This window comes from Chanodichthys erythropterus, chromosome 20 (assembly GCF_024489055.1).
Source record: "Chanodichthys erythropterus isolate Z2021 chromosome 20, ASM2448905v1, whole genome shotgun sequence".
Taxonomy (NCBI): domain Eukaryota; kingdom Metazoa; phylum Chordata; class Actinopteri; order Cypriniformes; family Xenocyprididae; genus Chanodichthys; species Chanodichthys erythropterus.
Genome location: NC_090240.1, coordinates 30,070,216 through 30,084,170, shown reverse-complemented (window position 1 = coordinate 30,084,170; position 13,955 = coordinate 30,070,216). Strand labels below are relative to the sequence as shown.

Here is a 13,955-nt window from a genome sequence, read left to right as displayed (position 1 = left end):
GATAGATAGATAGATAGATAGATAGATAGATAGATAGATAGATAGATAGATAGATAGATAGATAGACAGAATGACAGACAGAACAACAGAACGACAGATAGAACGACAGACAGATAGAATGACAGACAGAAAGATAGATAGATAGATAGATAGATAGATAGATAGATAGATAGATAGATAGATAGATAGATAGATAGATAGATAGATAGATAGATAGATAGATAGATAGAATGAAAAAAGCGATTGAAAACATAAGAGGAAAACCTTGAAACCATCACTACAACTGAACCAAACGATCTTCCATGTCACAGTCTAACAGCCCATCATGAGCCTTTGCTTCACAAACATTAACACAAACCCACACACACTCGTACAGCTGTCTGCAGCCACTAAGATTTAGGCCCCTGATTATATATTCATACAGATGAATCAATAAGGCCTTGCAGCAACCGAAAGACTAGAGGAATTACAATGAGCCCACGTCAATAGACTACAGCTTTACATTTCATTAGGGCCAGACCCACACTTTAGCACTAAATGAATAGCAATAAAACAGCACCGCCGGCACAAACACACATCCAAGATCCAGAGCTGGTCCATCTCTTACAGCTCAGCTCTTGAGAGCTCAGACATATTTGGCTAAGGCTCTGCAAAGTAACTAGATTGGCTGAGGTGGTCGAGCAATGAAAGGAACAGGAACAAGTTGGTGAGAGAAACGCACAAGATCGGTACTCAATTAACTGACACATGCCATCAACATTTGTACTTTCTAGCTTTCACCTCATTTGGAACCTAGACACACACAGTGTATTTGCACACGGGCCATTGATTTCTGTCTAATGACACAAGCAGTGCTGTCCAACTTGGGGCCGCTACAGGAAGAGCAAGGTGGAGGAGAAATGTGATTCCGATCATGGGATATCACTCGACATCCGCTGATTCCCCCTCACCACCCCCGCGCACAACCTATATCCAGCCAGCGGTTTAGACATCACACCGGGGTCATATACAAGGACTGAGACAGGATTACTGCATACTTCAGCACAAGCACGTTTGTGTAGAAGAGTGTGTGCATGCGGCTTGTTTTCATATTCTTGAGAGCAAATGTGCCCCACTATTAGTATTCTAATACAAATACTTTTATAAAACATTACTGTGGCAGTACCAAGATTCACTGATGGTATCAGATAGTACTACCTTTGTACTTTGATATAAACCATTTTACTGAATGATTTCCGCATCTCATATACGATGGTATTTACATATATTTCAAAGAATACAAATGTTATTACAAACGATTGCATTAGTGTTCAAATTTAAAGTCTATTTTTAAAGATACTGTACCACTTAACAACATGGTGGTCTACTGAAATCACTGAGTACTATGATGAAAATCTAAGAAAATCTGTTCTACACTATTCTATTGTCCCTCTCAAACACAAAGTTACTTCTGTCCGACAAAGACACCATCCCGAAACCTTTACGGACATCCACATCCGACCTCAAACGAGCACATTCAATCGCATCACCTTAACCAAAAATTAAGCATGCGACTCACCTTCTTCATCCTGCCGCTACGGGTGCCGGTGAAGGCTACGGTGTGGCCACGATAATCATATGCCGCCACTGACGTCATCCCATCGTCTTTGTCCAGGAATAAAGGGATCCCCTCGATCGTAGTGGTGCCCCCTAAAGGCTGGTTGAAGTCCTGGCCACAAAAGTTGTCATCTATCTGCAGAGGCTGTGTGGAGAGATAAGAAAAAGACAGAGTTATTCAAGTAGTTAGTGAGTGGGAGGCGATGGCGGCCAGTATGGCATTTTCACTCGTCTTAATCTTCTGCAATACCAATCCATTGCTCAATAGTCCTTTGGGTCATTAAAGGCCATATACTGTATTTTCAGTGCTAATGAATCAGCCAGAGGCCCACACTCATACAGATATATCGCAGGATGAGTCCCTGCGCTTGTGCTGCTTGAAGAGCGGTCGGAAAATATAGAGGACCTGAGGGAAAATCATTTTCAGCTCTTAACTCCTTTGTACAGAAAAACCGCTCACATGGACATGGCCAACACCAAATGTCGCATACAATGCCTTGCAATTCAATGCCTTATGCACAAACAATCCCTAATCGTCCCAGACAAAGTCGACCGCACAATGCACAAAGTGTCCCGGGAGACGTCCTCCCCGTTCTGGCCGACAGACTGGGCTCATTAGCAGAAACAAAAGTGGCCATGACCCCTACTGCCCCGCATTGCTGCCCAACGGTGCCCCTCATCCTTCACCCAGCGAGGGGTGCCACTGCTGCCAAGGATGACCCATTCCAGGCAGCGGGAAGGATATTCATGCTTGCGAACACTGTAGCGGACCAGCACTGTGCCCTACAACACAAGAGAGCATGTCCTTCCCTAACCCCATGGGAGATGCTGGGATTTGCTCTGAAAATAGAATGAACAGAAGGGGATTGGACAGTGCATCCCTAAGGTTAGCGACCGTCTGGGTTACACCGACCATCATGCACCTACTGTAATTACAGTCGGCATGCACTCAGGTACGAGCAGGACTCGTCTCCAGAGAGAAAACTTTGTTGCTCACCGTTTACAGTTATTGCCGCTAGGTGTTATTCTCATTCAGATGAGGAAACATTATGTTGGCAGAGTTAATGACGCTGGTAATGGCGGTTAATGCAAGCCAACCAATGATGCTGGAAATACCACTTGCGTTAGCAAAGCTCGAAAAGTGCTGGCAAAGACAAGGTCGTGGGGACAAACTACGACTAATGGAATGTACTGAGTGGATGAGTCCGACCTGGATAATGGCATTGCCCCAGTGCATCAGGGTGTGCAAAATTCAGATTCAAAGAATTTAAATATCAGGAAGCTAAACTGGAATATTGGAATTGCAACTCAAAGAAATTTAACACAGGTGATGTATTCTGGGAAATTATTTTGAGTTCCATTCATAAAAGTCAATCTCAATTCAATGCTTAATTCACTTAAAGGGGTTCATTCATGAGAAAATGCTACACACACTGCCCTCCAAAAGTTTGGAAACGCGTGGGGATTTGGACAATATTGGCATGAATCCTTTTTAATTTGTGATAATTTTGCACTGATAAGGGACAACAAACTACGAAAACATATTTTATTATATAAACAGTTTATACATAGAAAAAAAATTAAATTTTCGATTCATCAAAATATCCACCATTAGCAGCTATATCTGACAAACTGGGTTCTGATTGGTTCATTGTATTCTAAACTTAATTGGCAATGAATTGTTGAAGCTATTAAGGTGTGCTGACCCAAAAATCTTTTATAAATCTATTAAAACCAGTTAAAACCAGTATCCAGGCATCACAGCTGGCAAAGGGGCATGTCTGACATTATTATGTAATCAAAATGAAAATTATTATTGCTGGTCTTCAATGATAATGTCAAGTTACTGTAATGTATTTGCACCAAAAAATGAGAAGGATTTATGCTGATATCGTCCAAAACCACACTTTGCCAGGGGTGTTTCCAAACTTTTGGAGGGCAGTGTAGGTACATCACTAAACAAGCACATTTAAACACACAGTCGCTCTTGTTTCGCTCCTACCTCCTATTCAGCACTCCATTTAAAAACTGTAGAAATAACAGGGCAGCCACCCATAGCCAGTGACCGCAAGTGGCAGTGATGCGTATCTATCAGAGGTTCTCCAGTATGCCTCATGTAGATTTCTTCTTTTTACTCTTCTTAACTCAAATTACACCTTCATTTTGGGGCAAAGGGAGAGGGAAAGATGACTAAACAACGGCGTAAGGTGGACTACACAAGGGAGGAATGTGTCCAGCGTAGAATGTTTTTGGTGGGAGGAGAAGGGAGGAGACGGATGTCCTGACCCGAGAAGGAATCTCATCTCTCCCATAAATCTCTAGATTCGGAGCAGGGCGTTAAGGGACACGGACATGTTAACAAGTTAAAGACAGACACCATGCGACCACAGTTTCTTGGGCTGGACTGAGACTGTCATCTTCAATATCCGTGGAACGTGAGGGGGATGACAGCTGAGATGGAGAGGGGCCGAAATGCCTCTGACAGGCTGGACAGGAAGGAGATGCCTCAGAGTCCAGTCAGAGAGCATGAACCTCAAAAACTTAAATTAACCCATCTGTGCTGCTGCCATTGAAAATCAAAACTGATCCTACATTCTAAATCACGGCACATCACTAAATTCCAAATGCATTCTTTACCAATTTTGGAACTTAAGAGGATGTTTCAAGCTGACCTTAAAGATATAGTTCACACATAAATAAAAATTATATTTACTCACCTCATCCTGTTCCAAACCTGTATGATTTTCTGGAAAACAAAAAAAGAAAATCCTTGCCTCTGTGAATGTGGACTAAAACTCTAAAAAAGCACTATAAAAGTGATTCATACAACTTGTGCATTATATTCCAAGTTTGCTTAAGTCATACAATAGTTTTTTATGAGGAACCGACAGAAATTATTGCTAGTGACTGATAAAATTCCCCTAAGGTGAGAAGTTGATTGCCACGACTGAATCGCTGAGTCAGTGGGTTGAAGTAGAGTCTGATTTGCAAATGAATCATTTAGACTGGTTTTATGAACTAGATCAACTGATTTGCTATAAAGATCTGATTCAAAAAGACAACTAATTCACAAATCAGACATGGTTACTTCTCTTATGAACATGCTAAGGAGAGTTACAGTACATCGCTACAGTAAATAACTTACATTTCAGCCTGTTCCACATTAAAAAAACTATCACATGATTTCAAAAGACTTGGAATATAGCACACAAGTCATAATTATGGTGCATTTATGGTAAATTTTGTCATTTTCTAGCTTAACAGCATCAGTCCTCAATCACTTTCATTACACGGAGAAGGCCCAGGATATTCACCTAAAAAATTCAACTTCCACAGAAGAAAGTAAGCCATACAGGTTTGGAACAACATGAGGGTGAATAAATAACAGAATGTTCAGTTTTGGTTAACTATCCTTTAAGTTGCAGTAAATCTGTCTAAAGTCTAAAAATACCCCTCAACAGCATGGAAGGTTTAAGACAAGGAAGCTGTTGTGTAAATGTGTTATCTAATAAAAACAATGCCCTCTTATGTGAATCACAAATATTACCCACAATTCTGAGTTATGCCAGGTTGATCCAGTTTAGCTGATGACTAAGCACAAATCTCCAAGTGTCCTGATTTCAAGTGACCCAATGCAGACCAGTGGGAAAGAGGAATGTGATGCCAAGTAACCTCTGCTCTCACACACACACACACACGCGCGCGCGCACACGCACACACCTCGGAGAGCAGCTGTAATCCTGATGTCTTATCGTTACACCATCTGATCGATCTCGCAGCAGACACGATCCAACTCTATCCTCTATCAGTCCATCTCTTTCTTTTCCTGCCTCTCTCTCCATCCGTCCAATGATAGCCTTAGGGATCGATGAGGGAGGCAGGGCTTGACAGAGGGGGATATGATAGACACATCTCAAAGGTTTAATCTAGCAGCATGTTTTAGAGATGCCACAGGCCTGATCCAGAGAGACGGACACCTGATAGACCAGGTATTCTGGGATAACATATACAGGAGAGTTGCAAAGTTCTCAGTCCTGTTTTAGTGAGCTAAATACGGTTGTGTTTGCACACAATTTGGTTACATTCCATTTTTCAAACTAATAACTATGGTTTAAGACATCAGTTTCGGCTAAAAAAAAATACCAAAAGGGATTTGACTTTGGTTATCTGTAATATTTTAAAAACTTGTACTAAATAGTTTGATTGTCCTTTTGCAATTTTTTGGTGACAAATTTTGTCCATCTTGTAATAAATGACTATGTGCCAAAAGCAGTGTTAATGGATTATAAAAAACACAATCTCATTGTTAACACTTAATAAAACTTTAAAATTAATTATCTCCATTATGTTTTTTTACACTTTTAAAAACCTTATTCGTCAATGAACCATAAATGTCTTCACTGCCACTTTTGATTAATTTAATGCATCCTTATTAAGTATCCTTATAAAGTATTAATTTCTCTTTTTCTTACCATAAATGTTTGAATAGTATCATTAAAAAATGTGAAGCAGCAATGTTTTCAACATTGATAATAATAATAATAATAATAATAATAATAATAATAATAATAATAAAGACCAAACATATCAACACTGTCATACCCATTACCATGCCAAACACTCTGAGAGTTGTCATGACAGAAATATATATTATATTATATTATATTATATTATATTATATTATATTATATTATATTATATTATATTATATTATATTATATTATATTATATTATATTATATTTTATTTTATTTTATTTTATTTTATTTTATTATATACACACATTTATAATTTTAAGTTATAATATTCAATTTAATTTGTCAATATAAATTAATATTTTGTGTGTCACAAAAACATAATAATATAACAACATTCTGTCTTCTTCTTAAGACTCACCGCTGTTGAGTGTCTATTACAGCACGCTCATTTGTGTTCAACATGAATCCTTTTTTGTTTACACTCAGGTATGCACCAAGGTGGGCGGTCATGTACGAGTGTGTTTGTTTTACGCGCGTGCATGTGCGTGATTGTCCTTAAACGTGTTTGTGTTGATGCGTGTGTATGTGTGCGCTTGTCCTTAAATGTGTTTGTAGATGGTGGAACGCATAAATGAAGATAAAGAGAGGCTGCCAAAATCTTTGGACGCATGGCCTAAGAGAAAGAGAGAGAGAGAGCGAGCGAGAGATGAGTGGAGGGATGGCAGGCTGCCAGCCTCCTGTTTTGATTGGTGACGGTGGAAATGCAGCGGCTCAGCCGTTTGCCCTTTGTTTCCTCCAAACAGCCAATGGAGGCTCTCTAATTGGGTCTTAATGGTGCTCGTGCTAAAGCGAGCCAGAATTCAGGCACTCTCTCTGCCGCTCTCTCTGGCATTAACAGCATTAGACAGGAGAACATCACAGATTCCCAAAGCATCTGAGGCTTATCTAAAAATACACGTCATATTAGCATGGCCATCACGAGATGTCGTTTAGCTTTATATAATGGCGTTATTTATAAAGCTGCTTCCACTGAGCAATCCTATTGACCCTCAATCTAAAGTCCTTTAGTAGGACGTAATGAATTTAGGTTGTCTGTCCTGTCATTTGATTAAGGAAAATGCTTGACTTTCATGTAGAGCAACACTGGAGGTCTTAGGTCTTAGCAAGATGCTAATGTTAATTCTGTGAAAAAAAAATCACATGGGAGCACATGGGTAGTTGACATTTAACATCTCTATTGACGTTTCATTTTATTCAACATTTACTCGAGATGAATTTATTCAAGATATTTGGAAGAATGTTTGTAAACAAGCAGATCTCACCCCCATTGACGACCATAGTATTTTTTTTCCTACTATGGCAGTCAATTGGGGGCGAGATCTGGTTGGTTACATTCTTCCAAATATCTTCCTTTGTGATTAGCAGAACAAGGAATTTTATACAGGTTGAGGGTGAGTAAATTATGACAAAAGTTAAATTTTTGGGTGAACTATCCCTTTAAGTTCAGTTAAAATATTTAAAAATCATTTTATATCTTTTTGTGTTCACTAATTCACTAATTAACAGTAATATTGTGAAACACTATGACAATTTAAATAACTATTTTAATATATTTTGCAATGCAATTATTCCTGTGATGGCAAAGCTGAGTTTTCAGCATCATTACTTCAGTCCTCAGTGTCACATGATCCTTCAGAAATCATTCTAATATGATGATTTGGTGTTCAAGAAACATTTCTTGAATAGAAAGTTCAAAAGAACAGCATTTATTTGAAATAGAAATCTTTTGTCACAAGATAAATGTCTTTAATATCACTTTGGATCAAATTAATGAATTATGAATTAATGAATTCAATTGAATAAAAGTATTAATTTCTTTAAGGTCTTGCTGACCTGAAATGCTAGTGTATGATTCTACATTCTTTCAGACCACTTCCAGTTTCTGCAGTCCTAATGCCTGTTCCCGCCTGACTTCCTGTAAATATTTACATACACGCTACAAGAGACAAACTAAGTATCTCTTCCACATTTCATGACTTAGTTTGTCAGTCAGAGGCCGTCAGATCACAAATGGTGGTTTATACAGACAGATGTATAATCAAACACACATTCACACCAATAATACACTCTCACATTCACCTGCACTATGGTTCTGTTGTTTAGGGCTTGTGCCCCGTGGCACGGCTGTAAGGCAGAGCAATATATCAGTCTATGCTTTCACCTTTAATCACCTCTGGACTCTCTCTCTCAGTCTCCATTCCCTTTTCACTCTATCCCCTCGTCTGGCGCTAAAAAAGGCACTTGTGATCTTTATTGTTTGGCTTTATAACGTCTGCATGAGACTGTCGTGGAGTGAGAGCAGGTGTTCACCGCATGGAGGCACTGGAAAATATCAGCAGAGAGCGGAGGAGAAGTGTGCACCGCTGATCTGGGCTGATTTTGAATTAAAGCTGTAGATTAAAAAAATTACACCTAAAAATGATGACTTTAAAACAGCAATTCATAGAGATAAGAGAGAGTGAATGAGTCACTGAACAGAAGAGAGAAAAAGAGATTAAGCTATATGAAGTCTAACATACTGTAGTCAAACTTGTGGTCCACACTGCAATTTACTCCGGCCAAATAATGTAAAGTAATCTTAAAGGATTAGTTCACTTTCAAATGAAAATCACCCCACCGCCTTCTGTATTCAACTTAGGAAGAAAACGTAACTGACGTTGCGTTTTTTTAAAATATGGATATTTTTCTTACATAAATGCATCGCTTCGCTTCAGAAGGCCTTTATTAACCCCCCAGAGCCGTGTGGAGTACGTTTACAATGGATGGATGTACTTTCTTTAGCTTCATGCTGGTTGATCCCGTTCACTGCCATTATTAAGCTTGGATGCATCAGCATATTTATTAATTTAACTCTGATTGTGTTCATCGGAAAGAAGAAAGTCTTATACACCTAGGATGGCTTGAGGGCGAGTAAAGCTTGAGGTAATTTTCATTTTTCATTCAGAGCTAATCCTTTAAGGGACAGTTAAATCTAGCATAATCTGACATTTGAGAGCAAAACCTAAAAACTAGATGCAATCAAGGATATCATTTACTAAAAACTTTTGAATATATTTCAGAGATCTGAAATAACATCTCTTGTGAATTTTGGCAAATCCAGCGACTAGATCTTCCTCGAAAACAATCCTTGTAGCAGTCTGGGAAGTTTGTTCCAAAACTATATAATAACATCTCAAAAAATTGTGCATAGCAGCAACTAAACAGAATTAGAACTGGTGATATCAGCCATTTTTGGTTTCATTCAGACTGTAATACTAGCATACTGCGCAGTATACACTCAGAATTGCTTATTGTTTAAAAACAGAATGCAAAATGGTTTAAACTGTTTATAACCATTGTATATTCCATAGTATGTTTAATTCAGCAAGTGGTATCCACTGTAAATTAAATAGGTCATATTTATAGACATCATACACAGTGTATAAATATACATATACATATATACACATATATATACATACACATATATATATACACATACACACACACACACACACACATATATATATATATATATATATATACACACACACTAAAAAATGCTGGGTTAAAACAACCCAAGTTGGGTTGAAAATGGACAAGCCCAGCAACTGGGTTGTTTTAACCCAGCGGTTGGGTTAAATTTTTACTCAACATGCCGGACAGTTTTATTTAACCCAACTTTTGCTTAAAAATTATTATATGGCTGGCTTAACATGAACCCAAAATGGATTCAAAAATTTTAAATCAGACACATGATTACTAGACACAACAATAGTTATCAAAAGGTGAACATTAATAAGCAATTTAATAAATGTGTATTGTTTAATTACTATTCATTAAACTTTATTAAAGGGATAGTTCACCCAAAAATGAAAATTTGATGTTTATCTGCTTACCCCCAGCGCATCCAAGATGTAGGTGACTTTATTTCTTCAGTAGAACACAAATGATGATTTTTAACTAAGCAATTTAACCTCACTAAGCGAATGATGAACGCAGGTGGACATAGTGGTGTATTAGAGGTAAAAAATTATATAAATAATGTTCGGTTTCTCGCACAAACCGATCATTTTTTGTCTTAGGACATCAGTGTGTCATCACGAGCCGCATGGTTTGATTTGGATTTGTCTATGCATATTTTTTGACTCTTATAAATTGTGTTACCATTGTAACGCATTATAAGACTGACAGACTGCAGCGGTTGGAGTTAAAAATCATCATTTGTGTTCTACTGAAGAAACAAAGTCACCTACATCTTGGATGCGCTGGGGGTAAGCAGATAAACATCAAATTTTCATTTTTGGGTGAACTATCCCTTAAATAAATGTTCATTTACTAAACATATTAATACATTTTAATTTCCAACATACTTTGGGTTAATTTTAAGCAAGAAAACAATACAGTAATTTTTAAACAATAGTCGAGTTAAATAAAACTACCCAGCAGGTTGGGCAAACATTTAACCCAACCGCTGGGTTAAAACAACCTGTTCACTGGATTTGTCTATTTTCAACCCAACTTGGATTGTTTTTAATCCAGCATTTTTTTGGAGTGTACACACACACACACACACACACACACACACACACACACACAGAAACAGGTCCATGTATACAAAACATTCACACATAGTGTGCACAATGCTGAAACAGAAATAAAGTCTGATAATATGCCATTCTGATCTTAGCCTTTGTATACAATATGGATCAGATAGCCTGTGAACACTGCTTGGGCGTATGCCTTCTAAAGCAGAGACTATATACCAAAAGGCTGACTGAAGCAGGCAAGTGTAACTCTGAGCCGCACATGTGCTAATGTGTAACATGTGCACTTGTGTCATTTAACTAGCAGCAGGCAAAAGCTGTGGGACAGATGTTCCTATCTCCTCACCACTGACCTGACACTGCACACGCACCCCAGACACAGCCTGTTCACACTCGCACATACAGATTCCTCAGACCAGCACCACACATCGCAAACACATTTCCAAGCAGTGCACAGAGGCCTGATTATGAGACTGCCCATGACCTGCTCTCGGCCCCATGGCATCTGGCACAGACAGAACACACATGCACAACACTCACGCTCTCTCCGTTTCACGGTCTCTCTCTCTAACATGGAGGTTAAATGATTATGCATTTCACTGATCTATATATCAACATAAACTGAATGGAAGAGCAAAGGTGCAAAAACGCTTCCATATGAAAGCAGAAATAGTTTTTCTGTTAGTTGGGTAAATCTCATAAAACCTGTCAAGAACTTTCCCAGGTCATATTTCAGCAATTATATTCAGAAAAAAAGCCTATTTGAGGAGCCATGAATTATTTTGCATTGTGGCATCATATTTAAAGGGATAGTTCACCTAAAAAATGAAAATTCTGTCATCATTTACTCACCCTCAGGTTGTTCCAAACCTGTATACATTTCTTTCTTCTGATATTTGATATTTTAAAGATATTTTGAAGAATATGCTTAACCAAACAGTTGATTGCCTTCCATAATATGGAGAAAAAATGGAAGTCAATGGGGATCATTAACTGTTTGGTTTCTGACATTGTTCAAAATATCTTCAGTGTTCAGCAGAAGACAGAAATTCATACAGGTTTGGAACAACTTGAGGGTGAGTAAATGATGACCGAATTTTCATTTTTGGTTGAACTATCCCTTTAATGCCAGTTTAGCACATGTGTAATCCTTATTAATGTATTGTGAAAAAGGAAATGTTGCAGAATTATTTTCATTTTGTATTTACAGTAATGAGAATCACTAATAATAATGTATCACTGAAAAAAAGGGCCATAAAAATAATCTCTAATAGCTAAAATATGCAAAATATTTTTTTATTTTGATTTTGTTCAAATATGACCTAGAATCCCACAAATATTTTTTTTTCCTAAGATTTTCCCAGTTTGTCTGTATATTTTGGGGAACGATCCCCATATAGTACTGAGAGCAGTGTGATCTACAGTCCTCATACGGTTCATATTAGGATAACAGAACAAATAGTTTGGCACGGCATCCCCAAATCTGCACTGCCTCTCATGAGAAACAACCTGTAGAGGCTGAATGATTTGCATCCTTGTACGGCAGATCACACGTATGTTTGGCACGCTCAGATGTCAGGCCTTTCAGAGCTTCCATTGAAAGCAGCTGGTTGTATTCTTAATGTGCTGGGTAGGAAATGCAATTTAAGCCAATTTCACAACATTACTGACCCACTTCCTGCCTGATCGTTTCCCCTTAAGATTCCGGTGAACCTAAACGTGTGCCGAAACATGCTCTGTGTTTATGTACCAGGGAATGCGTGTAATTATTTGCATCTTGGTTTGTCTGAGGATTGGTAGGGTTTAAACACAAAAAACAATCAAGAACAAATAAAGCATCTGCTTAAATGACCTAAAACATCTGCTAAATGTCAAACCTAAACACATGAATGAAAAGTTTACTGTTTCATTTTATGCTCGAAAACTATAATGATAATTTCTAGTCATAAACAAAAACTATCATTTGGTGGGAATAAACATACAGTGGTGTCCAAAATCTCTAATGAGATGAATGTGATTTTTTTTCAACACCAATTTGATTGCTCTTTTCAACACTGCTGCTTTCCATCTTGTATAATAATTTCACTTATAGTTCAAAAGAACTATAAAGTCACAAAAAATATATTTCTACTATTATATTTTGGTCATTATAATCCATGTCAGTCTAAATTACGTTGCATCATATTATATCAAATAATAAAAATAGTGAAACAATTTTAAAGTTTTTTAAAGTAGAATTTGACCAGTATAATGTTCTAGTATAAGTACTAGTTTTCTTTTCAGTCATACGTCACACTTTTTATGGGTCAGTGGTGTGGCGGTCATTTTGTCCAAAGGCCTTAATAATAATAAAAAACAAAGATATGACATCCAAAATATGTAAGGTAGTACAACTTGATCTCCTTTATTGAATCCAAATGGTTTAAACTGTATTTTGCTACATATAAAGATATTTTAATGAATTTTTAATGATTTTGAAGTGTCAAAAGGTCATTCGGTTTAACCGTTTAAAAGGCCAATACAGCCATTTATCTGTGATTAAAATATCTTAAAGAATGTAATAAATATATTTTTATTCTGGCATGATTTTATAACATCATATATCAACATAGTGCAAAATGGTATTAAAACTGTGTAGAAGTCGTTGCTTTGTTATGAGAAAGAATGTCCGGAAAAATTAATCTCATTGATGTCGTTCGGAGTAACCTATATAAAGGGACCATTTTGGATTGAATCATACGGTCAATATCACGTGAAGGATGTGACATCATTCAGACACCTGCAAAGGACCACATGGTCGTGAAGCAAAGTAACTAACTCTCTATTAACTATATGAAAAATTTTTGTTTTCACTTGCTCATACGCATGTCCCGAAACATCAGGTCATTCAGTATAACCGCTATAAAACATGGAAAATGTTGTAATATTTTAAAAACTTGAACTAAATATAAAATGTTTGACTGTTCTTTTACTAGCTAGCTAGATATCAGCCTGTTAGTATTGTTTGAAAATATCGTCATTCGGTACAACCAAAAGTGTAATTTGGTAAAACCGACTTTTTTGGTGACAAATGTTTTCCATCTTGTAATAAATGACAAAAGCAGTGTTAACTGATAATAAAAACCACAATCTCATTGTTAACACTTAATAAAACTTCAAAATGAATTATCTCTCCATTATATTTTTGACAGCTTTAAAAACCTTATTCGTCAATGAACCATTATCATACAGTGACAGGAAAAATAATGTTTTGTGCAGTTTAATAAATCAACAAAAATCCCCATAACTAGTCCTTA

The 13,955-nt window shown here is 37.2% G+C and overlaps 1 protein-coding gene across 1 annotated transcript in view; it reads right to left on the bottom strand.

Annotated features, from left to right (window-relative positions):
- plxna1a (plexin A1a) overlaps positions 1-13,955 on the bottom strand; it is a 245,298-nt gene that overhangs the window by 190,323 nt on the left and 41,020 nt on the right. Inside the window, exon 3 of the mRNA XM_067370392.1 lies at positions 1,559-1,741. Within this exon, the coding sequence (XP_067226493.1) occupies positions 1,559-1,741 (183 nt within the window). The remainder of the gene's footprint in view (positions 1-1,558; positions 1,742-13,955) is intronic.